The sequence below is a fragment of the Enhydra lutris genome, unplaced genomic scaffold (genome assembly GCF_002288905.1).
Source record: "Enhydra lutris kenyoni isolate GAN:26980312 unplaced genomic scaffold, ASM228890v2 scaffoldscaffold22, whole genome shotgun sequence".
Taxonomy (NCBI): domain Eukaryota; kingdom Metazoa; phylum Chordata; class Mammalia; order Carnivora; family Mustelidae; genus Enhydra; species Enhydra lutris.
Window position 1 is genome coordinate 40,064,505 of NW_019154106.1, and position 27,449 is coordinate 40,091,953.

Here is a 27,449-nt window from a genome sequence, read left to right on the forward strand (position 1 = left end):
AGGGCCACTGTCGTTTGGTTCAGGTCTCAGGCTGACGTTTCACCACACAGCATTCGCTCTGCTCTATTTTTACCACCACTTCAGTTAATAGGAGCCACTGGAGGTCAATAAATATTCTAATGGTGTAGAAGAAAGTAACCGAGTCATTCCAACGCCCTCCTCCCGACCTAAATGTGCGCAACGGGCCTGATTTCTGTCCTTGCGTGCACCATCAGTGACACTTGTGTGACCAGGGGACACCATTTCGAAGTAACCTCAACCTGCATGTCCGGGATGTCAGCGAGGGTCCCTAGCAGCAGGGCGATGCTGCCCAGGTCACAGACAGCGTCCTGGGAATGGAAGCTTTCCCAGAGCTGAACTCTACACTTTGAAAGCACTCAGCTCTCGGGAGTTCAAGAACTTTTGATGGGTCCTGAGCGGACAGCATGCAGGAACTGGCAGGAGTTTAACAAACCATCTGACGGTCTGCGAGGCTGGCCTCCTAGCTCCCCGGGGCCTATTTCTTCCTCCTCCCAGGCTGCCAACTCAGGGCCTTATATGCTGAACCTCTCTGTATTTGCCTGTTATCTGGGGCCTGCGACTTGGAACAAGCCACCTCCATTTGTCCTTTTTGATCCTGCCCCCTCTGCCGGCTGGCCACTGATGACTATCAGGTAAAAACTGGAACCCAGGAGTGGCAACCCCGAAGAGTGACAGCAGATCAAAGGCAGACTTGGCACTGTGGATTTACTACCCTCCCTTCTTACTTCTCAGACACCGGCTGGTGACATACAGGACTCACAGACCGACAGGGTCCCTATCTCTCAGGCTCTGAAGGTACATATTCCTAACAGTTCCTTTTAATAGCCCTGAAGATACCCCAGCCACGTCCTGCTGCAAACAGCCATGCTCCGTTTGGTAGGTCAGTGTCCTTCCGGGCCTCCCCCTGGAAGAGCTCTAGCTTCCAAGCTGTGCCCGCTGAGGTTAATGATTTTCCTGTGGGCGCCGTGAGGTGATCTGCCCTTCCTACAGTCCCCTTCTCTCAACTGACGTCTCATCAGGCCCTCAGTACTTTTCCTATTTCCTTCGTAGCCCTCATGTAGTCTGCAGCCTGTGTGTGAACCCTTAAGGACTGGGCTGTCTATTTCATAAAGAACCTCCTAGAAATTTCTCAACTCTGGGACCTTCTTTCTTCAGCTTAAAAGGGAAGAATTCTGGAAAGGTGCTGCGTTTTTTTGTATTTTTTTTTTTCACTTGTCTAATTTCAATAATTTAAAGAACACGTTTCTCATTATAGGGACAAGAATAGGATTACCTTGTCTGAAGCCATTTGCATACTACCTTCTAAAAAAATACCTGCACACCATCTGTGGCATTCTCCTTTGATATTTCACATTAAATTGTCTCATGCCAATGCTATTCTCTACCTGAAACAATATTTATAAAATCTTGGGTTTGATGTACTAGCTATACACTTTTTTAAATGCTACAATTAAAATGTAAAAGAAATATTTCCCTGTCTGCTATCTAAAATTATTTCCTATACCACTAATGTTAGCCTCCCTCTTCGGGAAATACTCATCTAGAATACAGTTTTTGGAAAAGATTTGCATGAAGAACTTTATAGTCACAAATCTACTACAATTTCAACTTTGCCAAAGATGAAGCATTTCTATGGTCTATTTATAATAACTTTAGAGATGAATAAAATTTAACATATTCTAGAAAAATGTAAAATATCTCACTGCCTACAGGTTAAAACTTATATGAAATAGGAGATTTATAAGCATTATCAGATCCTATTTTATTTTTATTTTTATTTTTTATTTATTTATTTGACAGACAGAGATCACAAGTAGGCAGAGAGGCAGACAGAGAGGAGGAAGCAGGCTCCTTGCTGAAGCAGAGAGCCCGATGTGGGACTTGATCCCAGGGTTCTGGAATCGAGCCCTATATCTGGCTCTCTGCTTGGTGGGGAGCCTGCTTCTCCTTCTCCCTCTGCCTGCCACTCCTCCTGCTTGTGCTCTCTGCCAAATAAATAAATAAAATCTTTAAAAAACAAAACTGGTCAGTTATCCTTTCAGTTTTAAATGATCACATCTGAGCATTCCAGTCTGGGGAGAACCAGAAGATACCACTGTCCAGTTAGTCCCATCAGAGAGGCTGAGCTGGACAACATAATAAACAGTATCCATCTCTCCAGCCCCCACCCTCAATCCTCCACCTCCAAACGCAGGAACAAGCCCAGCTGTGATCTATAATTCCATTAACCCTGCAATGAAGCATTAAATTAAACTGCCTCACACAGATTCTTCTTCGGCTATAAGGGAAAATGTACCTTGTAAAGCCTGAATTTCATGCTGATAGATTTACTAACCAGCGACATGTTTACAGGAGAATACAAATAAGCAAAATCACTAGGCAAATTGTTGAAATCTCCAGTGGGGTTGATACAACAATGTACTTTCTCCCTGATAATGTTTCCTCTAAAGAGTTTAGATACAGAGAACCCCATCCTTAGAAAAAGCAGTTCTCTGGGGTGCCTGGGTGGCTGAGCTGCTTAGTGTCCGTCTCTCGGGTCATGATCTCAGGGTTATGAGAATGAGCCCCGTGCTGGACTCCCTGCTGGGCGTGGAGCCTCCTTGAGATTCTCTCTCTCCCTCTCCTTCTGCTGCCCCTCCCACCCTCCCTCTCTAAAAATAAATAAAGTTTTCAAAAAAGGGCAGTATTAAAAAAAAAGAGCAGTTCTTAAGTGGTTCACTTAATTCATACAGAATTCTCAAACCAATCCTTTTAAATGAATCAATTCCAGGAAGAAGGCTGGCTTGAGCTGGCATGGTGGCGATGGGCCTTTGTCATCTCTGGCATAAATCACCACCCTGGACACTGCGGACTCTAAGAAGGGCATATTCAAGTTCGTGGCAGAGCCCGGGCCAGGTCCCAAGTTTCTGACAACTGATTCAGTGTTCTCTACACTAGCACAGCTTCTTGGCCTTCCTGGAGAGACGATGAAGATTTCTCCTGAGCAAATTTCATTGCTGGGGGGATGCCCTAGTTCTCTTAAGCCAGAGAACCACAGACATCACTTAGCTCTTTGCAAAAAGTATATGCAGCTAAGAGAACAGCAAGAAACTGGGTTTGTGCTGCAAATATGCGGATTTCTGGCACAAAAAAATTAGCACCCCCAAAATGTTTGGTGGCCTCAAGCACACATATCTAAATTCCATTTTCGGTCTCTTTAGCACACATGGGGAAAGAGGTCAAGTATGCCAGCAAAATCCTTCAATGGTCAGACCACTAAAGGGTACTGAAATCTAGAAACACTGCACAGCAGAGCTGGAAGGGGTCCTGGAAATCATATAGTTCGAACCCTGCTTTAATGGATTGCTCAAGGTCATAGACTCTATGTGCCAGAGTCAGGGTTACTAAACAGCCCTCTATACGATAATGTTTTCTGAAGCTCTTGTCATCTCTGACAGGGGCTGCGACGAGGAACAGGCAAGGGCTAGCCTTTCGGCATCTCAGCACATGCAGTAGAAATGACATCCCCAAGCCTTGCTTCTCAGGGCCAGGCCGCAGGAGACCCGCAGTGAAGCCTGCTCACCAAGGCCGGGAGCGCTCCCTTGGGCACCCGGGCCCTCTGTGCATCACCAGGGACTATGTTCCAAGGTACCATACCTAGAAAGCCGGCTGACAGAGGAAGTAAAGTGGATCCCTGGGACCTGGGCAGCCGACAAAGATGCCATAGCAGCACCAAATAACGACCCAAACTCCCTGAGCCCAAACTCCCTCTCTTTTTGCTCTCAGAAGCACCACCCTAACCAGGAGCAGGACTCCAGAATCTTCCGCAGTGCTCGCCTACCTGCTGCACCAGCTCCTGACCCCGGGCACAGCTTCAAGGCCTCCCAACCCCTGCATGGGTCACAGCAGTGGCCGTCTGCTCTCAATATCACACCCTCACTTCTCAGGCCACTCTGTAATGATCTCTGCACCTGGTCAGTCTCATGCGGAGCAGAATTACCTGTCAGCATCGCCGAGGCCCAGGGAGGTATTTCTTTGCAGGGTCTCCCGCACCACAGCCATGCCATCGGGCAGCCGATTCAGGCGACGAGTGTAGAGGCCAAGTCCGCCATCGGTCATGTACCTGCAACAGGACCAGAGGATGATGCAGGTATACGGTCAAGAGCAATTCGTGCACAACCTTGTTCACATCTAGGAGCCCTGCATGGCCACCCCATGCTCTAAGGGGGAAGGAACTGAGGCTTTCCCGAGGCTCTATCTCTGATCACAGCCCAGGGATAGCTCTGCTATTGATTCAACCCAAAGGATCACCCACTTGCTGGCAAAAATAGAACTCGACTTAATTAATCCAAACTCACAGGAATCTATGGAGCAGAAGGGAACTAGTGAACATTAACTGTCAGGTGTATTCATGACATTCTTTTAATCTGGCAATTACACAAGCAGGTGTCTTACTAAGTAACGGAAGTGGAACTGACAATCATTAGCAAAGCATAGGAAAAAATATGACAGAAGAGTGCAATGGAAAAAGTGGACAAGCATTTAAAAGAGGGAGAAAGAAAAGACAGGACAGATGGGCCACCTTTGTCATCACCAGCAAGTTGCTTCTGTGGGTCCTGGGTCTTTCTTTCATCTGAACTATGGGAATAATACAGCCTTCCTGCCTCCCCAAGGCACACATGAGAATTCACCAGGTAAGGCGTATGAAGGTGCTCTGCAATTTGTGTAAGACCAGAAAGTGGAAGACATTATTAGGGGTGTCATTATCTTGAAGTGTCTACAATCGTGAATGTCACCTTTGATAGTGACGTCTTACTGGGTTGTCACAAAACTCTCCAACACTTAGACTAATTTACTCTTCCAGATTTCTTAGTGAGTCCACAAAGCTATCTTCTGATGGAGTCAGTGTTGTCGGGGGAGGGGGTGTACCCCTGGAACTTCTTCTGTATAGACAGACATCTGCTACCCAGACCGGTTTCTGAGAGCTTGGCCACCGGCTAGTTTGGGTACAAAGGTAGTTTGGGTACAAAGCAGCTTTGCCTCATCTACCCTGCCTCCTTCCCAGCATCCCTTAAGGGAGACTACTTGTGCCATCACTCCCACCTTCAGAGGAGGACAGGAAGGCAGGATAGAAGTTGGGCAGAGCAAGAAACCAAACTTGGGTCCCTTGAATTCCCACATGGGCCCCATCAGATAGACCTGCAAGGTGTTTGAAAATGTAGGGGTCTTACATTTCAAATGAAATGAAATGAATTTATTAAGAAGACCAAGAAGTGGTGATTTTCCTGAAACAGTCCGCTGACCTGCATCACGCAGAAAGTTTCACTGCATTTAGTATTTTAGCTTTAGAATATACATGAAGTAGATTTTTGAGGGTTGTCAATTCCGGACTTTCTTCTACTTCGAGTTTGGGTCCTTTCTGGGATATATTCTTAGAAACATGGAGTTACCGGATGCTGTGGAGGTTGTACACGACCAGTAAGTTTCAGTTAGGGGCAGGGAAGATAGTTTTCATTGGCACATCTGGGGTAAGAACCGTCCGTATGCATCAAAAGAATTCTCTTTTAGGTCAGCTTCCAGGACATTTGATCTAAATGAAACTCCTCTGATGTCCCCTCCCACCCATCTTTTATGACATTAATGACCACAGGCAATGCAGTGCCAACCTGCTATAAAGTCTGTTGGGAGTAGTCAAAACAATTGCTTGTGGTTGTACCAAAAACACGACAACAGATTAGACTGAATTTTTCACTCCACTTTGTCAAAAAAAAAAAAAAAAAAAAAAACAAGAAAAAAAAACAACTGTAAAAATACTAAAAACCACTGCATTATAGACTGTAAAAGGGTGAATTTTATGAATTGTATCTCAATTAAAAAAAAAACAAAAATTTACAGCTATAGTTTAAGAATTATTTGTGTAACTACCTTTTAGTGCTTATCTCCTACACTAACCAATAAGTTCCTTGAGGACAGGGACTATTTGTACTTTGTTGAACTCTATATCCCATGTGCCTAACACATACTTAGCACTCAAGACAAGTTGTTTTTACTGCATGAAGACCAAAGACACAGCCATAGGATGGAGTTTAGCAAAAACCTTTTGGGAGGACACCAATTGCAGGTTTGCTTTCCTCTTTTTATTTTATTTTATTTTTAAAAAGATTTTATTTTTTAGGTAATCGCTACACCCAACATGGGGGTCAAACTCACAACCTCAAGATAAAGAGTCATATCCCCCACTGAATGAGCCAGCCAGATGCCCCTTCCTCTTAAAAACAAACAAACAATTCTTTTTCTTTTGGAAGATTTTTTTTTTTTTTGGTAGTTTCTACCTCCAGCGTGGGGCTCGAACTCACAACCCTGAGATCAAGAGTTGCATGCACCACCTACTGAGCCAGCCAGGAGTCCCGCGTTTTCCTTCCTCTTAAATGTCAGCAAACATGCCATCTAAGATCTATGGAAAGGCAAACTGAACTGTTGATCTGCCAGTCTACCCATCCACCGGTCCATCCAACCACTCAGCCTCTCAGTGTAACCTAGGGTCCAGGGGTAATCTCCATGTACACATCCTCCAGCCAGCGCCAGGAGAAAAAAACAAAAACAAAAACAAAAACAAACAACTCACCTACATCAAAACACAGTGACTTTGCTAGAGGCTAGACTTTCTGGCTCACATGTCCTTTCAAGGAGAATTCAGGGGAAGCTCTTCACAACACAATGTGCTGCCCCATTAAACAAGGCAGTTAATTTTGATTTTAGTAAAACCCACCCAGCCATGTCAACTAAAACTTTTCAATGGCGGGGATCTTGCCAAAGGACAAACAAACTCATTTTAGCATTCATCTCCCCGCTGGATTTTTCCTGCTGGACAAACAACACACAACAGTGGGGCGATCGCACGCACCCAGGCATGCAGACGAGTCCCCCGTGTTCACACCCTCGGCTCCCTGCAGAGGTGTGGGCAGGACCCGGGGAGCGGTCTGCAGACGAGTGCGGAGACACGGTTCAGCATCCAACCCGCTAACACCCGAGCATGCCGTGGTTCTGTCAAAAATGATGGTGGCAGGGCCCTGGAGAGATGGGTCTGGGTATGTTACCTAGGCCTGTCAGGTGCTGCTGGGAATTCAGGTTTTGTTCAGGCCCAGAGGAGAGGAAGGGCAAGATGAATCAGATCCCTGCCTTTGCAAATGCGCAGAGAGCTAAAGAGCAGCAGAGTTGAATGCAACTGATCTGTGACCCAGCTTGGCTGCAAATCTATTTCATTCACCCTGTGTGAGACTGGTGGGGGAGGGGACTGCGGAGGGGGGAGAAATGGTGAGGAAATGGGGAATTTACATCTTTTCCCAGGCATTTGTAAAAACACATATCCGACCACATATAATTTTTGTAACAGTCTCAAAAATAAATTCTGTTTTATGTCGTCTCGTTAGAAGATTGTGCAGCAATGGAGACAGCTGTCACTATGACCAGGCTTGCACTCAAGAATCTAATAATGTAAAGTATTTATTTCTAAATTATTACCTACTGATTCTAATGGTCTCATTTACAAAACGCTCTCTCTCTGTTTTTAAATAACTCTTGTATTTTCAATGAAAAATATAATTTTGGTTTTTTAAAAAAATATTTTATTTATTTATTTGAGAGAGAGAGAGAGAGAGAGTATGAGAGGAGAGAGGTCAGTGGGAGAAACAGCTTCCCTGGCAAGCAGAGAGCCCGATGTGGGACTCGATCCTGGGACTCCAGGATCATGACCTGAGCCAAAGGCAGTTGCCCAACCAACTGAGCCACCCAGGCACCCCCTATAATTTTGGTTTGACCCAGATTTGTGTAGGACCTGGCTACAGGTTATATGAATATAGACTGCCTTCCTCTAGTCAATCCCTCAGGAAAGCATAATTTACAGGTGAGGCAGTCCCTGGTGTGTGTCCATGTGAATCACCAGCCCTGGTCCAGGAGGGCTAAGAAGGCTTGTGTTCCTGACGGTGGGGATAGGGGCCGGGGAGCCACGGCCACACCCCGTCTTTGGAGCTTCAGTGAGGCTCCCACTGGGTACAGATCAAAGGGTTTGTGTGAGGTCACAAGGAAAGGAAGCAGCAGATCCAGGGACTGGAACCTCTAGCGCCAGCACTAGGGCTCCTTCTCCTTGGGGGAAATGAGTAATTCGCGCTGGAGCCTATGGGCATGCCAGTAACCTCCTAATGTTTGCTTGGTGGGGTCCTGACTAAGCCACCAAGCAGCTCACCAATTTCCACATTATGGTCTCAAGTTCTGCAGTGATGCGTGCAGAGGCTCAGTCTCTACCTTCCACAGCTGCTCCAGAGGGCCCCCTACCCCACCCCAATGGAGCCTGGGCTGACAACACAAGGGGGGTGTTTTCTTTTCAAGGCTTGGTCACCCTGGGCTGGCCCACGAGAATAAGAGTTAACAACAGGGCTCTCTTGTCAGGAAGACCTGGGTTCAAATGTCTCCTCTGCCTCTTGCCAGATGGGGGGCCTTGGGGACATCCTTACTAATAAAAACTAAAGGTTATGGAGGCTACCCGGGTACTGTGCTAAGTGCTTCCCATAAGTCATGATACTGTACCTTCAAGGCTCGTATGAAGTGTATTATCTGTTTTCCAGATGAGGACAACGAAATTGTGGTCAGGATCACAGTGCCAGGTGCGTGGGTTCAAATCCCAGCTCTGTGTCACACTTTTCGGTGTAATTCCTTTGAGTTTCATTTCCTCGGCTACAAGATGGGCGAAACTACAGAATAACTTCACAGGGCTGCGGTGGGCTAAAGGCGCCGCTGTATACGAAGCTCAGTGCCTGGGAGCACTTCAAATGTATTAGCTGCTGTGACTCTTGAAGCCAATGACTTGCCCACAACACAGAGTAGTGACTATGCGTCCCCTTCTCACTTTTTAGTCACATAACTAGTAGGTACCAGGCTCTGTATGAGGCTGGGGTTACAGAGGTAGAAAGACCTAGTTCCTGCAATCTACAGGGGACTGCGACATTGAACAGATAATTCTACTATGACATGGAGAGCGGTGTTACAGATGGATGTAGGACAGGCTCAGAGCACACAGGGGGAGGAGTCATAGAGGAGCTATGTAAGCTGGCCTTTGAGGGGTGCATAGGATTTCGCCAGTCACAGGAGGATTCTAGGCATGTGGGTATCACATACAAACGCAAAGAGAAATGGAGAGAAGGGATCAGTTGGGAGGCTGGGAGGTAGATCATTCTGTGGCTGGAGCATCAGGAATAGACAGGAGCCAGGTGGCACGGGCACTGGGGCTCAGTCAGGGAGCCAGGTGGGTTGAGACCTCTGACTTGCAGCCCAGGAAGCGATGAAGGTACTAAGCCAATGACTAACAGGCTGGCTTCTGGGTCAAAGAGAACACTGACTTTTCAAACCTCATGTCATTCAATACTCCGGTTTGGGTGAGCATTTTCTCGTCAGTGATCCCTTCTACAGACATTTCAAAACGCACCACTTGTCTGAATCCCGTCTGTGTTGTCTCAGCCGGTTGGGGGAATGACCAGATTTGTAGGGTAGACTCACCAGCCCTCAGGCCAGAAGAGATCTGTGAACACCACATGCCTATTATGAGGAACATTCTAGACAAAATAGGTGCACTCTATGTAACTGACACCAGCTACGACAAAGCTTTGGAATCTAATAGGACCTGTTAGAACAAATACACCAGATTTTGAAGCCAACGTTTCGCCAATAGGTCTCTTCTTTAAACGTAATGAGACAACAAAGGGAAACAAGCGAAACTGGCTTTGTGAATCACCTTCAGAAGGAGGGGAAGCTGGCTCGTCATTCCCAGAGTTCGCAGCTCAACACCGCCTTGGCCTTCAGAAGTAACACAAACTGACTTCCACTAATCACAAAAGAAATCACCTTCTGTCAAGGACTGGGGGAGTGGGGAGTGGACTGGAAGGGGAGGAAACGCATACTGACTTCCTCAGGCTCAGTGGATTTCTAACAGAGCATGGCGTGAAAAAAAACAAAACAACAGCAGAAACATTCAGATGCAAAGAATGAAAGTAGAATAAAAGGGGGGAAAAATCAAGCCTAGGTAATTATTTTTTTCTTCAAAGATGTGTTGACCTGTCTATATGTTTTGGATACACTTTTGACTTAAACGTGAAGATAGCAAAGAAAATGGCATATGAGAAAAAAAATATACACATACATGTACAATTCCTTATCAATAGCAACAGAACTATATGAGCACGTATGTCAGCACATACTTTGTTGCATATGGTTAAAGAAAAAGGCTGCGGGCTGATGGAAAGTCCCTACAGATGAGCATCTCCCCAGTGTCCAGGACCCCAACAACATATGCCTTCCCCAGAGCCCCACTGCCCCCCAGCAATGCTGCACAACACGTACTCTTCAGGTTTATGAGCATGTGAATTGAGTTTCAGGATAAACCTGTACAAGGACGCCGGTAGTTTAGGGCCTCTTAGAAGTCAGATAAATAAACTTCACTCTAGGTCGCAGAAGGACAAATGGACAAACCAGTCTAACAAAGCTGCCTGCGCCCTTTTGGAAAAAGCTGACCTCTAGAAAAGAAGCTGTTCCATTTGACTTAAGGGAAGAGGAGAATACATTTACAATGCAAAAATAGGTTGGGGGAAGTGGGTTTTAATTTTTTAGAGCGAATTTTAAAAACCATAGTACTAAAACTTAAGTAAAGACTTAAGACTCTACGAAGGAAACATTTGGAAACCACTCTGTCCTCAAAAGGTTTTAGGCACCCAAGCTGAGGCAAATGTGGCACATTTTGTGCCTCTCCCACCATCCTGGTCCTAACCTCCACCCCAAATGACAACCACAGAGACACATTACCCAGTGACTCTAATACCCTCCTCATAAAGTATCTTTAATATATAAACTTTTTTATTTTTTAAAGATACACCCAACATGGGGCTTGAACTTACAGCCCTGAGATCAAGAGTCTGCCTGAGCCAGCCAGGCGCCCCTTTCTTTAATATTTTCAAATCAGATAAAGGTAAGCTCTAATCAAAGCCCGTGGTGCAGCTTCTTCTCTGTTCTCTTACAGGCCAAAGGAAACAAAGCCAACAGCTGTCTTTGGAGAAAGCGTAAGGTTTGCATGTCTTTCTCAGTTAAGTTTCCCTGTACCCACAGCACTTTATAATTAATCTGGACTGGACAACACAAGTAACCAAGGAGCATTTCTTCGACTTTCATGGCTTTTGGGGAAGTCTTCCAGCGACTCTGCTGGCTAAGTCAGAGGGGAGGTGTGGACCCAGAGACTCCGAGCCGTTTCCTACCTTTCTGCTTGATGCAGAGTTGGGTACCTTTCAGCACCGCTCCCCACTGTGGCTCTTCAGGACATCACCAAGATGGTATATCCCTCTTTTTAGGAAGATGTGGGAGGTCACTTCTCATCTCTAGCAAAACCTCCGGATTACTTTGTTCAAGCCTGGAGCAGCCCCCTGAGGCCGTGCCATGAGCCACCTCGGCTCAGCACACATACGGCCATGAGTGGCCACCCCGGAATCCCCACAGCTCAGTGCGCCCTGGCCCCTTCCCTGGCTTGTCTGCATATCACTTTCATCACACCACCTCCTGGCTGTAAGGTGAGCCAGATGACTGGGCAGACCCGGCTGATCCTGATTCTCTGATCCTGGGTGCGGCAGGAAGTGAAGCCTGCAGCAGAAGCAAACCGGGCTCCAGAAGCCTGGAGTCTGCTCTGCTAGCCTGGTCACCAGAGCATGCCTCTCTGGGGAGCACTACGAAGGCGTTGCTAAGCTAGTCAAACAGGAGCTCCTTTTCAGTAGGCCATAGGGACAGAGGCAGGAGCAGGAAAAGGCAGGCCTGAGTAAAGGAAGAGACAAAGGGTCCCAGAGGTCCCCTTTAAGCCTCACCAGGGGAAATGGGTACGACAGACTTTATTTCCTAAAGCTAGGTGCTGCAAAGCTGCTGAAAGAGAACAGAAGCACAGTGGGGGAGGTTCTTGCAACAAAACAACACGTGCTTCGAGACCTCACCTGCCGCTCATAATAGGGGCCATGGACGAGCAGCTGCGCTGTCACCTGGCAAGGTTTTAGAACTGCAGTATCCCAGACCTCCTGAATCAGACTCCCCCAGGTTCAGTAAGACCCCCAGGTGGTTCTAATGCACATTACAGCGTGGGAAGTCCTGGTGTCAGGCAGCAGTCTCTGCAGGGAGGAAAATAAGACAATCCAAAGGAGCAAAAACTAAGGTGCTTCTATTTGTATGTATCTCTTATCATGTCACTTTTGGTTCCTGTGTTTCATGCAGGTTTTACACTCTATATGCAATATTCCAGTAACACGGTGCATATATTTTAAATACAAACATAATGTCTAATGCAGGAACAAGCTCTCTATACAATCAAAAACAGGTCCAAGAGCACTCTCTAAAGCAGAAATTCCTACACCGTACGTTACAGACCCCATGTCACACATGTGCAAGTGTGCACCCAGTCGAGTCAGATCAAAGGCTCCTGCTGGGCAACCTGTGAGCAGTCCCCCTGAGTTAGGGCAGAAGGCGATCCTGGCTGAACCCGTCCTTTCAGCATATTCTGCAAGTTCTCACATAGCAAGACTTGTGCTTGTGTTTGCTATCAACTGACCCCACCATGGCTCGTGGCATAGCTGTAACTCCCGTCACCCTGCATTTTAGCACCCAGACTCGATTCACCATGGCCCGTGGCCTTGTACTTGCTCTCACCACACTCCGAGCAGGAGTGATTGATCAAGTGGGAAAATTCTTGCAGGGTGAAGAAACACGCTGCCAAGATCTTGTGTCTTCTGCAAAATGCAGTGTGAATATTCACAGATTCCACAAAATTCCACTTAGCACGAATGTCCATAGTGTTTTGGCTCAGCTTACCTAGGATGCCGAGATGTATAAACCCCACAGGCATTTTAATGCAAAAGAGTCCATAATTTGCTAATAGACTCGACCCCACAGAGAGCCAGGGATTCTAGCAGTGAATTTGTCACCCCTCTTTAAATAAATACACATATGTAAAATTTTCACTGTAATCCCTAACGATGCCCGTTTAAAACAGGAGTTGGCAGGGCATCTTTCTGAAGAAAGGCTGCACGGTTTGGAAATCGGACAGTCCCCTGTGTCTAGAATCTGCTCTGGCTTGAATTATCTTTATTGTGGTTCAACTTTCAGTAGGGAATTGTAGCAAGTATTTCTAGCACTGGCAGGAAGCTTTTTGTCCACTACTGAAAGATGAAACACATTCTCACACGCAGGAGACAGTCCTCTGGACAAAGCCCCTTTAAGCTCTTTCTTGGAACAAACAGATGGTGAGAGAAGACTGACTTATATCCAGGAATTCTCCAACTTAAAATACACCTGAATCATCTGGGGACCCTAAGACAATGTAGATTCCAAGACCCCAGTTTCCCAGATGCAGGATGTCATTCGTGGGACCCAAACCTTGCATTTTTAAACAGATTTTTTTTTTTTTAAGCATTTTGTGGTGTATGCGAACTTGCCCAGAAAGCAGAGTTCCCACAGACGCCCTCTCCTCTGCCACCATGTTCCTCATTATTAACACTTCATATTAGTGTGGTCCGCTTGTTACAACCGATGCACCTGTACTGATGGATTCTTATTAACTCCAAACTCGAGTTCCCATTAGCGTCCACTCTGTGTTGTAGAGCTCTGTAGGTTGACAGACACAGAATATCATGTATCCTACATTATGGTATCATACAAGAATAGTATTAATGCCCCCAGTGTCCCGTGTTCCCCCTAGTCATCCCTTCCCCCAAATCGGCATTTTGAACAGACATGTAAGTAATTCTCCTGCAGGCAGACTGTGAGAAATGCTGCCTTAAGTCTTGAGGCTTGGATGGAGGAACTGTGAGCTACGTGAGCCTCAGTTTCCCTAAGAGTTAAAGAGTCACCACAATGTGACTACAGTATAATTGTAATTTACATTCCAAATCCTCCTAGTAACTAGTCTTGACCCTCCACGTTAAGGGACAGTGTCCTTGTTAACGGCACCTGATCCCTGATGGCCGTTTCATCTCAGGTCAAAGCTTGGTAAAAGTTGTTAGAACTCCAAGCCTCTACTAAAAGTGCCAGTTAAGTCATGTCCTCGGACATACAGGCCTACAGACCCCAGAACTGTGTGTCTGTGGAAGCCCAGGCTGGGAGGGGACGTGAGAGGACGGCAGCAGGCATGCTGAATACAGAGGATCACGGGCGATATGTGGACGGCTCACCTCAGTATGGGAGATGCCACAACCCCATGCCCCTACCCTGAAAAGCCTTCTGCTTTGCCTAAAGAACCCCTCCTCCCAGGCACTACTTACAGACTGGAGGAGTGCCTGTGAATCCTCTGGAGGCTGCTGTATTTTATCATTCTTATGATTTCTTTTTCCTTTTTTAAAGATGTATGAGAGAGAGAGAGAAAGAGGGAGGGAGCGTGCGTGTTTGCATGTGAGCAGGGGGAGGAGCAGAGGGAGAAAATCCCAAGCAGGTGAGCGCAAAGCCCAACATGGAGCTTGATCTTATGACCCTGAGATCATGACCTGAGCCGAAATTAAGAGTCGGATGCTCACCAACTGAGCCACCCAGGTGCCCCATCATTCTTGTGATTTCTGCTGTAACTCCCCAACCCCAAAAGTGCTCTACGATTCAACTTTTCACACTAGGTCAGAAGAATTTGGCATTCGGGATTATGTGATCCCTTCTGAAGACGACTAGAACCTCAGGGTGGAATCAGACATCCAGGGTCTCTGTCTCTTCTGGTTTCACGAGACACCCCCAGGTCATGACCACAGTCATTACCAGATGAGGGAGAGGCCAGCTGGAGCTTTGGTTCAGGTCTGTGCAAGTTTCACACTGTCTTACCTAGACTGCGGCTGGAAGCAATGTCAGGGCGCACTGAGAATAGACAGAGGAAGAACAAAACCAACTTGTCAGTGGGAGACAGACCCCTTCTGCAGACAGATGGGGGCATGAAGGAGGCCTGGGGAACGCCACCCAATGTCCACAAACAACTTGGCTTCTGGAAGCACTGGGGGCTGCCGGGAGCACTGCCCTCGAGTCCTGTGCAGGCTGTTGCTCTAGAGACGGCCCCCATTTTGAGGTGTTGTCATGTGTAAGACACATTTATGCAGCCCCTACGGTGCGGCAGGCACTGGCCTGGGTGCCAGGAATAGGAGAAGCAGACTTAGTCCTTGGCCTTGAGGGGCTGAGTACAGACATGCAGATATTTGCATGGTATTCAGCAAAGGCCAGAGCAGCAAGAGGGGCCAGAAAGATTCTTAGATCAAGAGATAATGCTAGGGGCATCTCGAAGGATGAGAGGGTGTTTGCCAGGCAGCCTGGAGTAATGGCAAGGAAATTAGATCGTTCATAGAGACACACATGTGCAAATACAAACGGTCTAAAAATTTTAGTACAATGAATTCACTGTGTGGCCTCAGATGTTAAAGTTCTACCAGGTAGCACTTTCATTTAAAAAAAAAAAAATCATTATTCTGGGGGTGCCTGGTGGCTCAGTCAGTTTGGCATCCAACTATTGATTTCGGCTGAGGTCATGATCTCAGGGTCCTGACAGCCCTCCACTCAGCATGGAGCCTGCTTAAGATTCTCCCTCTCCCTCCACTCCTCCCCCCTCCCCTTTCTCTCTCCCCCGCTAAAAAAAGAAATCATTATTCTGGGCATTCGTTCTAGATGGGATTCAGTAAATGTATTCCAATTCAAAGAAACAGATTTGCAGGGCCTCTGGCCTTCAAGGGTGGGGATTAAGCCAAAACTGGGTGACCACAAGATGCTCAAATTACCTGCCACTAAATCCAGCAAGACCAGGAGACACAACAGCTGACACAGAGACGCCGGGCCCCGTTCACTTTTCCATGTGTCTGCGTGCACTGGGTCACCTTCAGACACAGCACCCGGGCAGCTGGGAACGCTGCTCTCGGTGGGCTTGGGCCCATCTCGGGGACAGGGTGGGAGTTTGAAAATGTGCATTTCATGTTGCAGATTTACCATTTTAAACCAACAAAAACACCCACTGTTTTTTGTAGTCTATTCTATAAAGTCTAACAAAATCCTGGTTGGGAGGTGCCTGAGTGGCTCAGCTGATAAAGTATCCAACTTTCAGCTTCAGCAGAAACCGAGCCATGACCCGTTTCAGCTCCGGTCATGATCTCAGGGTCCTGGGATGGAGCCCCATGTTGGGCTCCGCGCTCAATAGGGAGCCTGGCTAGTGGGAACTGTTAAGGATACAGTGATTCCCAAAAGTCCTACCTGTTCTCACCCTCACCACATTCCCTTCTCAAAAATCAGAGTGTGAGGTCTTTATGTTAATTAGAAAGGGATTGAAACAAAGTTTAAAAACTAGCCGTTTTTCCTCCCAGAGTTCAGACTCTGGACTACCTAAGCAGCAGGCCCTCCATATCAAGAGACTCTCCAGAAATGACAGACGGGGCATAGGCTCTATTCCTGTGGAGGGGAGAGGGCTGCGGCTGAGAGTGCAGAGAGGCCCACCCATGCCTCGGCCAGGTCAGGCTGATCTCACAGCTGCCTCTTCAGGGTCTCACAGCACCCCCAAACAGCTGTGCAGCAGAATCCTGGTAAAATAAGCTATGGTAGAAATCCTGAAAATCTTTTTTTAAAAAAATATTTTATTTATTTATTTGAGAGAGAGACAGTGAGAGAGAGCATGAGCGAGGAGAAGGTCAGAGGGAGAAGCAGACTCCCCGTGGAGCTGGAAGCCCGATGCAGGCCTCGATCCTGGGACTCCAGGATCATAACCTGAGCTCAAGGCAGTCGCTTAGCCAACTGAGCCACCCAGACGCCCCAGAAATCCTGAAAATCTTAAAAATACAACAAAATCCTAAAGTGAAAAGGCATTGCATGCAAACCAACGTCCACTGGAAAAGGAAAATCAGCCCAGGCTCCAGCTGGGCACGTCCCCATCAGCACCTGAGTCCTTCTCAGGGAAACCAGAGAAAAATGCCCTTTTTCTACCAAGGCCAATAAAAGTGCGTCTTATAAGACGCACCAAGAAGTGCCTGTGGGGGGTGACATAGCACAAATCCCCCAAAACAGACGATGGGCTTCTCAGTGACTAAATACTGTGCTCATCTGTCCTCTGACAGGGGGTGTTCTCAGTCCCAGTGCCCTGCCTTACCCAGCACATTAGTGCTGAAACGAAGACCACGCCCCCTCCCTCCCACTTAGGATAAGGTCCCACCTCTCAAACTTCACCTTACATGCAACTGAACATTATACAAAATACCAAAAATATGTAGGCTCACAGGACTATGGGATATTAGATCTTTGGGGGAAGATCTAAGATAAATGACTCGACCTAATGACATTTCTGATGCGGAACCGAGATTTACTGAGTTTAAGCCATACGCGCACGGCCAGACGACTGGAGAGCGGACGCTGATGTGGTTTCATTTTCAAGTGGTGTTGCGTTCAGCAAGTTCGCTGGGCTCAACAAATCTTTCATCATAAAAATAAAAGCTTGACTCCTTTATTTTACATTTTAGTGTAACTGCTTCTCCATCTCCTTGTGCTCCAGCCTCTCACCCAAGTTCAATAAAGGTAAGATCATTGTGATTGTCACTACTATTTTAGGACATGTATTTTTGCTTCGATATCCTTAGTCCCTAGAACTGTGCCCAGAATGCTTAAGATAAGCACCTAAAAATGTTTTTGGTGGACTGAATGCAAGAATAAACAACCACCAAGAATGTGATTGCTTTTATGTCTAACACGTGTTAAACATTTGGGGAATAGAAAAAAAAATAAAACATCCTTGCATCTGTTTAGAGATAAGTCAGACACTATTAATAGCGGGCTGTATAACCCTGAAGGCTCCAAGGACGACTGCTAGGAAGATGGGGCAGAGGCAGGGCGGAAGACAATGCAAAGAAGGAGGAGTCACAGGTCCCATCCAAGGGACAGCAGGGTTGAGCAGGGGCCCCCAGGTAGGGAACACTGTCACAGCCACATTGGGTGGCATCCCAGATCCGAGCTGACTGCAGTCTTGTCCCCCACGGCTAAATTCCCCACTGTCCATGATTTTTCTTTTCATTTTCTTTAAAAGATTTTATTTATTTATTTGACAGAGACAGCAGAGGGAACACAAGGAGGGGGAGTCAGAGAGGGAGAAGCAGGCTTCCTGCCAAGCAGGGAGCCTGATGCAGAACTCCATCCCAGGACCCTGGGATCATGACCTGAGGGGAAGGCAGGCACTTAACTGACTGAGCCATCCAGGTGACCGTCCATGATTTTTAAAAAGGGAGTAAAAAACAAAACCAGTGGAGCAGGGAGTTCAGTGTGAAAGGCAAAAACGGCGTTTCCCTCAAAAATGTTGGTGTGCATGGGCCTGCATGGCGCCACAGCCATGCTCACAGAGGGACAGGTGTACCATGCACCGATGACAAGCAGGGGTCCGTGTAGTGACGCGGCCGAGGGAGCTCCACAGGTAAGGCGGGCACGCCACGCCAGGAGCCAAGCGGCAGGGTGACCTGGGAACTGGGGCGGGGGTGGGGGGGCCAGCTCCCTCTGGAGGGAAGGCAGGCTAAGAGGGAGCCAAAATACAGGCCAGCAACCTTCAGAGGAGGCACGGAGCAGAAGCTGTCGCCTCTAGGACGCTCAGTGCGGTAGGAGCCGCAGGAGGAAGAGCGGCTTGCTGCCACAAAGACAAAAGAACAGGGCCCCCAGCTTCTTCTCACTCTTCAACCAGTTCCAGTGTTTCCACCTGTACAAGAGCAGGACCCGGATGGGCTGAAGTAGGTACTCCAATGGGGCAGGGGCAAAGCCAGGTTCCCTAGAGCCTGCTGCCTAGTTCGAGCGAGCATGTCCAGCATCGTAACTTTCATTCTCTTTCAAAACCTACCGATTTCCTTAGACCAACTCCAGATAGCAACATTCAGGGACATCTCGGCCGGGGTGTACACCCTGGGCTTACCGTGATTCTCAACAGCCACAGCCCACTTGGCCTCCAAACTCCTCTGTCATCCAGATCAGAGCCTGGGGCAGAGGAAGGAGGCACGCACGATTTTTGTGTTTATTAGAAAGGGGGAGTGGGGGAGAAAATGTGCAGAAGAAATAACTTTGGTACTACTACCCCGAGGCTGGGATGTGGCAACCTGGCTCGCCAAAGAGACCTCTTCCTCCGCAAGCCCATGCCCAGCTGTTCTCCATCTGTAACAGACCTTCAGTTCCCTACGTGAACCTGGGCATCCTGGGTCTTAAACCTGGATGAACTCTGAATGGTCTCCCCTCTCAGCTTCTCACCTCATGCCCGAATCCTTTCTCCAACACGTGGACACAGTTTTCCTCATCCTGCTTGATTATTCTCAGGAACAGGAGGCTCATGCCTTTGCCAAAGGCCCCACCCACTCTTTCGAAGGTCTCATTTCCAGCGTAGTTTTTTCCCAACACTGATGAACGGTCACCTTGGTGCGTAGCAAATGAAAACTGTGAGTCCCATTTCCACCTACAGTTCAAGTTTGGTCCTCTGGAACCTCCTGCTTTTCTTTTCTTTTCTTTTCTTTTTTTTAAAGATTTTATTTATTTATTTGACAGACAGAGATCACAAGTAGGCAGAGAGGCAGGCAGAGAGAGAGGAGGAAGCAGGCTCCCTGCTGAGCAGAGAGCCTGATGTGGGGCTCGATCCCAAGACTCTGGGATCATGACCTGAGCTGAAGGCAGAGGCTTTAACCCACTGAGCCACCCAGGCACCCCAACCTCCTGCTTTTCTAAATATTTCCTATGCCAAGAATATCTAGTTTCTACAAACATTTCCATTGTGTTTTGGGTTGTGAACCCTTAGCCTTCCTGGTTGCCCTTCCCTAAACAAACCTGCCTGATTCAGAACCCCTTAAAACCAGCCACCGAGAACAAAGCCGGCACTGTCTACCTGGCGGCTACACTGTTGCTTCCCACATTACTCTTCTCTTAATCCAGTCGAAGGTAGGATTGTACAGAGCTCTCTAAAACCTGGGAAAATCGTGGGGGGGGTCTCAGAGCCTAAAGCCCAGCAGGTGGCAGCACTAAAGGGGAAAAGTTTGGATCTCTGACGCCGAGAGCTCAAGCTACCCCAAACTGGCTGTGCCCTTTAGTAGCCGTATGGCCTAAGACAGGTGACTTCTCTCATTTCTACCAGGGAAACCTGGCTTGCCCAAGGCTGGACTCCCACTGACTTCTCTGTTTGCATATCTGTAAAATGGGGATAATAACATGTTGCAGGCCCTCTAGGATTTCTCTAAGAATTCGAAGAGATAATACTTGAAAAGCGCCTGCCTGTGTGGAAAGCACTCTACAAACACTGGCTCCCGTGAGTACTATTAATAATCACTGTTACTATGAATAGCAGTGCTGCTGTTACCACCTTCTTCCTTTCTACCTTCATACCACACCCATCAAGAAGCATATACAGCAGGTCTGGAAGAAGAAGTTAAGAAATGTGGGAATGAAATGACAGCATCTCTCTGCTCGAGGACCTCCTGATCTAGGAAACAGTTGTACAAACAAAGCAAAGGGACTGAGTGGAAGGTCTTACCTTGTTGGGAGGTATTACCAGGTGCTAGGGTGGCCAGAGAAGGCCACCTAGCTTCTGCTTAGGTCCTTAAAGGACTCTGGCAGGTGGGTGGGAATGGAGGTGGAGGAACCTGTAGAGAGCATGAATACACGCAAAGGCACAGAGAGGTACAAGACCTGGTGCCCACTTCAAGGAAAATGCCAGTGGTCCACAGTCAGGACTAGCATGCAAGTTAGGGGGAGGGGCGGGCAGTGAGGGGAAGGAGGAGATGAAGGGAAATGAGGCAGGGCAAGCGGATCACTCATTAGCTACCCAAATGTAGAGAAGGGCCTACTTTGTGCCATGCCCTGTGCTAGTCACAAGAGATACATAGTAAGGCAGACAAGGTCTGTGCTTCCGCAAAGCTTACAGTCCAGTTGGGGACCACGGAGGGCCTTGTATGCCATGCTGGGTAGAGGGGGTAAGGAGCAGACTGTACCTTCCAGAGAGGACCATAGCAACATCTCCCATCCCACAGGTTCTTCTTCAAGGTGACCTTGTCACCTTCCCACTGAGAGATGACATCTATGTTCCCCTTCCCTCCTCTTGAATCTGGAGGGCTAGGACTGCTTTGACCAATACAGTACGGTGGAAGTGACTCCCTGGGGGAGAGCCTAAGAGGTGGTGAGGCTTGGCTTTGCTTCGCTCTAACACTTGCCCCGGGAGCCCTAGGCTTCCAGGGTCAAAAGTCTGCCAATCATGTTGTGAGGAAGCTAAGCCACATGGAGAGGCCCTGTTGGTCCTAACCCTCAGGTCATCCCAGGGAACAAGCTTTGGGACGGCACAGGTCCCGGCGCTGAAACTGCCTCCAGCCCCGGAGCTGCCCCAGCTAAGGCTGCAGACACGGCGGAACAGAGACAAGCCGCCTCCACTGGACCCTGCCCCAATTCCTGATGCGAGACTCCATGAGCATAATAAAATAGTGGATTCTAGCAGCTAGATTTTGGAGGCATTTGTCTTAAGTCACTGAGTCTCCCTCGCAGGCATTGTGGAGCCATTGAGGCATTCTACGCAGGTGGCAATGTGGTAAGATACATGTTCTAGAAAGATTTTTCTCACGCAAGTGTAGCACAGATTTGTTGGATGGGCCCTGAGGTCAGAGGTAAGGAAAGTGACGAAGGGATGCTTGGGGGGAAACGGGAGCCATGAGGCCAGAGAGAGTCAGGGCCTGAGATCCTGCAGAGAGAATCCACTGCCCTCAGCCACTCGTGTTCCCGGAACGAGGAACTGAAGACTCAGAGATTCTTTCTGGGTTCTGGCTGTGGAAGAGAAGGGATGTGGAAACACAGGAGAAGAAATAGGGGCAGAGGAAAAAGAGGAGGTAGAGGTCCGACAGGTTTACATGGCCCCAGTGAAAAGCCCAGAACACCATAGCTGCCCTCTTGCTTTGCAGTCGGGCAACGTGCTTCTGAGTCTGGGCTCCCGAATTCTGTGACCTTGGGTGTGTTACCAATGCCTTTTAAGGTCCCACCTCCTCATAGGGGGGATGGGAAGAAGGGCACATGGACCAAAGTGAAGGTAAAATGAGATAATGCTAGAAAATGCTGCACACAGTGCCCGGCATTTGGAAATTCTGTGTAAGTGCTAGCTGCTCTTCTTATCACCATGATCCTGATTACTTTTTCTAGAAGATTTTATTTATTTGAGAGAGACAGAGAGAGAGACAGGGTGCGCGCATGAGCAAGGGGAGAGTGAAAGACAGAGGGAGAGGGAGAAGCAGACTCCAAACTGACCAGAGAGTCTGACATGGGGTTTGATCCCAAGACCCCAGAATCATGACCTGAGCTGGAGGCAGACACCTAACCGACTGAGCCACCCAGGCGCCCTGAAGTGATCATGATTAATAACTGTGATGTACACTGGGTCAGAGGCTAGACAGGCACTTTGTACCCCAGAGGGCCCAGCTGCAGGACAGTGAATGGAAGTTCTTCCAAGGAACCTTGCACACATCTCCGGCAAACAGTTTGTTCAACTGTAAAGTTGGCATCAACTTCTAAAATAGCTACACAGCCTGCAAAGGAGGAAGGCCGGTATGTGAGCTGTCCCCCATCTTCATCTCCCTTCCTCTCTCCCAACTCAACGTTTGAGTGTTTTTAATGAACAACGCCACAGAGTAAGGCAAAAGTCCCTCGATTCGTAAAGCTCTCTACCTTGCCGCACGTGATTCTGAGGTCTCCAAGTGGCACGGAGTATGTAGTTTTGTTTTGTTTGGGTTCGCAGTGGGTGGGGGGCCACAGGAGGAGAATTTCCTCGGAGGAATTCAGGTATCACACTGGCAAAGGCTGGAAACGGTGGGTGAGTAAAATGCCTGCTTGGGTGAACTCTAACAGCAGGAAGACTTAGGGTGGCAAGGCGCTTTGGGAAATCATTGTGCAAAACGGACTCCGGCTCTGCACCTTCCTGCCTCTCATCACCTCCTCAGCTCTCCCTTTCCAGTGCTCACAGAACCAGGTTTGACCCTATTCACTTTCTACACAGGCACCCGGGAAATGTTGACACAGTGTTTCCAATGCTTGGGGCGGGGCGGGGGGGGGGGGCTGTGACATTGAATACAAATGAAACCCAGTAATAATGCTTTGGAGGCAAAGAAAGGTATCTGCCTTTGCCCCTAACCCCAGCCAGCTCCACATTCACCAAGTATCTGCAAGTCCCCGTGCAACTCAGCCCTCTGAGCCTGACCCTCTTGAACCCCACCTTTCGTCTCTCTTTCTCGCTCCCTGACATGGCACAAGGCAGGTGCTCAGGGCTTCTGATGCCCAGAGGGTGCCCACCCTTATTCACTCTTATTTCTTATTCACTCTTGCTTTCCGTCTGTTCAGAGCATGGGATGTAGCGACAGCAAAAAGCCATACTACAGAGTTCTTGGAACACAGGCTTTGAATTCAGTCCGATCAATCACTTGGTTCCAGGAGTGACTGTGTGATCCATTCAAGCCACTTAAACTCTCTGAGCTTGGTCTCCCTCACTGTAAAAAGACCATGAAAAACAGTCTCTCTCTCAAAGCACTGATGTGAAGAGTAAGAGAGACAATGCACAGAAAGAACTCAACACAGTGCCCGGCACAGGAAAGAGCAGCCCGCGCAGTCTGGCTGTCGTGGATTTCTACACCACGGCTACAGGGCTGCCAGACAGACCTGAGCTAGTGGTCACTGTGCGGTGACTTCTCCCGCCTGCCCCCTTCTCTGCAGGGCTACCGCCATATTTACTCTGTCCCATGTTTCTGACAACTTGAGTTGACTCTACCCTTTAAACTTCACTGCTCAAGTCTGTGAGGTTTCTTATTTCATTTTCTTTTTAAAAAGATTTTATTTATTTATTTGACAGAGAGAGATCACAAGTAGGCGGAGAGGCAGGCAGAGAGGAGGAAGCAGGCTCCCCGTGGAGCAGAGAGCCTGATGCGGGGCTCAATCCCAGGACGCTGGGATCATGACCTGAGCCGAAGGCAGAGGCTTTAACCCACTGAGCCACCAACGTGCCCCGAGGTTCCTTATTTCAAAACAGATGACTGGGCAGTTCCAAGCTTCAAGATCTGGGAACTGGGATCTGGACTGTGGGACGCGGCAGAGAATCACAGATGCCCTTCTCCCACTTGTCCCAAGATCGAGAAGTGAACACAGGCTTGATTTATAGCCCAGAGAAGACTCTGGAGACAGACTTGAGCCTCTCCTTAGACTTGGAATCTTATTCCACTCTGGGGTCTCAAAAATCATCAGCCCTCCGGCCCAGAAGTGTCCATGCCTCACCCTGCAGTTACTGCAGGATTAAAAGGTCAAACCCTCCATTTCTCAGGGAGGTTTCTCATCAGGACCCTGGGGATTCTAGAAGGGATGCATGGATTCTTCCAAGGCATGCACAGACCCTTGATTTGTGGTCACACCCCAGGCAGGACGCATTAGCCTCGAGTCTTCACAGATGTTTCTAGCAGCTAATGTGTTGTTCTTTGTCTCTGGGCCACAGGTAGCTGCCGCCTGCCCCCAGATGACTCACTCCCGTTGATCCTACAAGGCCGGCTTGCAGACTGTGATGGTTCATGTATACATGCACCTGGCTGGGCCGTGATACCAGATACTGGGGCAAACACTAGACTAGACATTGCTGTGAAGGTACTTTTTAGAGGAGGAGGACATGGAAACCAGGCGACATCCAGGAAAGCAGACTGTCTCCGTAATGCCAATGTGCCTCATCCAAGCAGTTCAAAGAAGAGAAATAAAGGCTGATATTCCCTAAGGAGGAGGAAGTTCTGCCTCCAGGATGCCTTTGGACTTGAACCGCCATATCAACTTTTCTTCTGGAGAACATTAACACACAAACAGATCAACTCTGACACAGCGAGCAAAAGTGTGATCACCACACTCAAGCGCAAGAAACGGCGGGAGATCGTCTTCGTGAATATTCTCAGTAGGGGAGAAAAACAAAAAACCAGTAAGGCAAATAAATGCAGCGAGTCTGAGAAAGCTCAAGGGAACTCCCATCCCGTGTGTCAGACCCTTTACACACACTCTCACTTTCTTTCCTTCCCACTACACACATAAAAGTAGGCTACCATCTAACAGACAGGAAGCGACTCAGAAAAGGAAACAATTTCCCTGAGGTCACACAGATGACAAGTGAAAGGTAAGAGGTCAGGTCCTCTGAGTCCAAAGTCCAAAGTTTCTTCCATCATATCATGACTCCAGAGCAGCAAGATGAGAAGATCATGAATTCCCAACAAAATGTCAGTTTCTTATCTTGATCTGAGTAAAGGCACATATGCACCCCCCCCCTTTTTTCGCTGAGCCTTTCAACATGGGCTTTACTGTCTCAGGGCCAAAATACTCCCAACCTCTCATCCAAATGTTTCTTTTCATAGTCACCTCAACTTGAACTTTGTCTTCTCCAACCTCACCATCATAAATCTATTGGGCCACTCTGTAGCTGCTGACCCTTGAAAACGAACTGGGAAGGGTATTTTCAGTGATCTATATGCTTTAAGATAAAAAATAAACAGGGACTGGGTTTTCTAGATGAGAGCTACGCAAAAGCCTAACGGGAAAACAAAGGGACCTTTGGGTCTAGCTGTGACTCCTGGATGCTCTCCATTCAAGGTACATTAGAGCCCTTCAGACCAGCGCACGTCAGCAAAGAGGGGGGTCCTCCAAGGATACAGGACCGGATATGCAACTATTGTACAGCGACAAAGACGCCAAAGTCACACTGAAATTCCAGCACATAAAGGGAAAGAAACAATAAGCTATCAGGCCCTCTTTTCCATCTCTTCCATGGCCTTAAAACAATTAAGTAACAAGAGCCTCTCGGGTCTTCTTTTTCCTTAATAATGAAATGAAAATATCATATAAAGCCCAAGTTTAGGGGATACATAAGACTCAACAATTCAGAAAGCGTGCCCTCCATGTTACCTGTATTCCCTGGTACCCCCTGAGAGCTACAGAGTTGAAATACATTTTTCTTATATGTGTGGGTGCCCCTCGGTGAATGTGAGCTCATGGGTCCCAGGTTTATCCCTAGAAGGACCTACAAGGATCAAAAGTGGGTCCCCCAAATACAAAGTACCTAACTGTCCAGCCCTGAAAACCAATCTTGCTGGTCTACCTCAGAGCACAGCCTGGAAAGGAGGAGGCACTTGCTAAACATTTGTCAACTTGTGAAAAATACGGAACACTCTCCATAGCACTGATTAATGGGCGACGGTGGAGGTTCCCTTGGTTAAACACATGGGGCTACTCTGAGTAATCCCTGAATGCTGGTGGGTGTTTTGTGGATACTGCTTACGGACGAAGAGCCTTGAGAAGGGCAGGACGTCTGTTCCGACAAGACAGTGGACAGTCCAGACGTGGGAAGGAGAGGAAGGCCTCGCTCAGCCTAGTTCATCCAGCAGGTGCTCTAACCTGGCCGCTGCTTGTTGGCTGGAGTGTTTAAGGCTATCCACATTCCCCACGTGAATATCGATGACGGTCTTGCCCCAAACCCCGTGCACTGTGAGAAGTCTCCCTGGGGTTCGAGGATGCGTAAAGGTGGAGGAGAATGAAGCGCTGTGACCGCTTCCGCCCTGTGCCAGGCACTGAACTAGGTGTTATATGTACATCATATCCCACCGAACCTGAGCAGCAGCACCACCACTAAGAGGACGATCCGGAAGTATCCGCGATGCCCAGACATCCTACCAGCATTCTTCATGCATTACCTCATTCAGTCCATGGCAGCTCTGGGCATGCGGATTCCCATTTGCAGATGAGAAACCTGACTTGCCAGAAAGATAAAGTGAGAATATAAAAGACCCCTATGGGACCTGTTCTATTCTCAGATCCGATTTGGAGCCCCCACATTTTGCTTCTCAATGCTAACACTGATTACTACTTGCCTTGGGTTAGAATTAAGTGTTGACCAACAGGGGACTCTCCCCCACTAGGCCCTGAGCTATTTCTGGGCAAGGACTGGAAGGCTGTGGGGCGGGCATTTTCCTAGAACCCCTAGAGGTCCATTCTGTAGGCTGCCACATACTCTGCTTAAACACTCAGCTGGCCCTGCTTTGGAGCTGGCTTGGAGGCGGACACCTTGTGAGGGTCCTGGGTGGGTGCCCACACGTGAGGGGGAAATCTGGGATGGAGGGTGTTGAAGTCAAACATCAACTCTTTCCCAGCCACTTCCGGCATGGGCGCAGACCAGGAAGTTGTCCTGGTGCCTCCATGCCCTTTGCCCAAGTGGCCCCCATGGCAGGCTGAGTTCAATGGGAAGTCTCTCTGACCCTCGTGCATGCCTGTTCCCCCAGCCTTGGCCTCACCCAGAACCCCTCACTTGTATATTTAGGTATGTGTGGACTCTCGCAGCTTCTGACCAGACCCCCCACCCTCGCTCCCGCCTTCCATTTCCAACCCATCATAAA

At 48.2% G+C, this 27,449-nt stretch overlaps 1 protein-coding gene across 3 annotated transcripts in view; it reads right to left on the reverse strand.

The window, feature by feature from the left end:
• Positions 1-27,449, reverse strand: part of LOC111149981 (neuron navigator 2) — a 393,207-nt gene that overhangs the window by 121,528 nt on the left and 244,230 nt on the right. For all 3 annotated transcript variants that reach the window (XM_022507270.1, XM_022507268.1, XM_022507267.1), the window contains one exon: positions 4,001-4,123. In XM_022507270.1, coding sequence (XP_022362978.1) covers positions 4,001-4,123 — 123 coding nt within the window. The remainder of the gene's footprint in view (positions 1-4,000; positions 4,124-27,449) is intronic.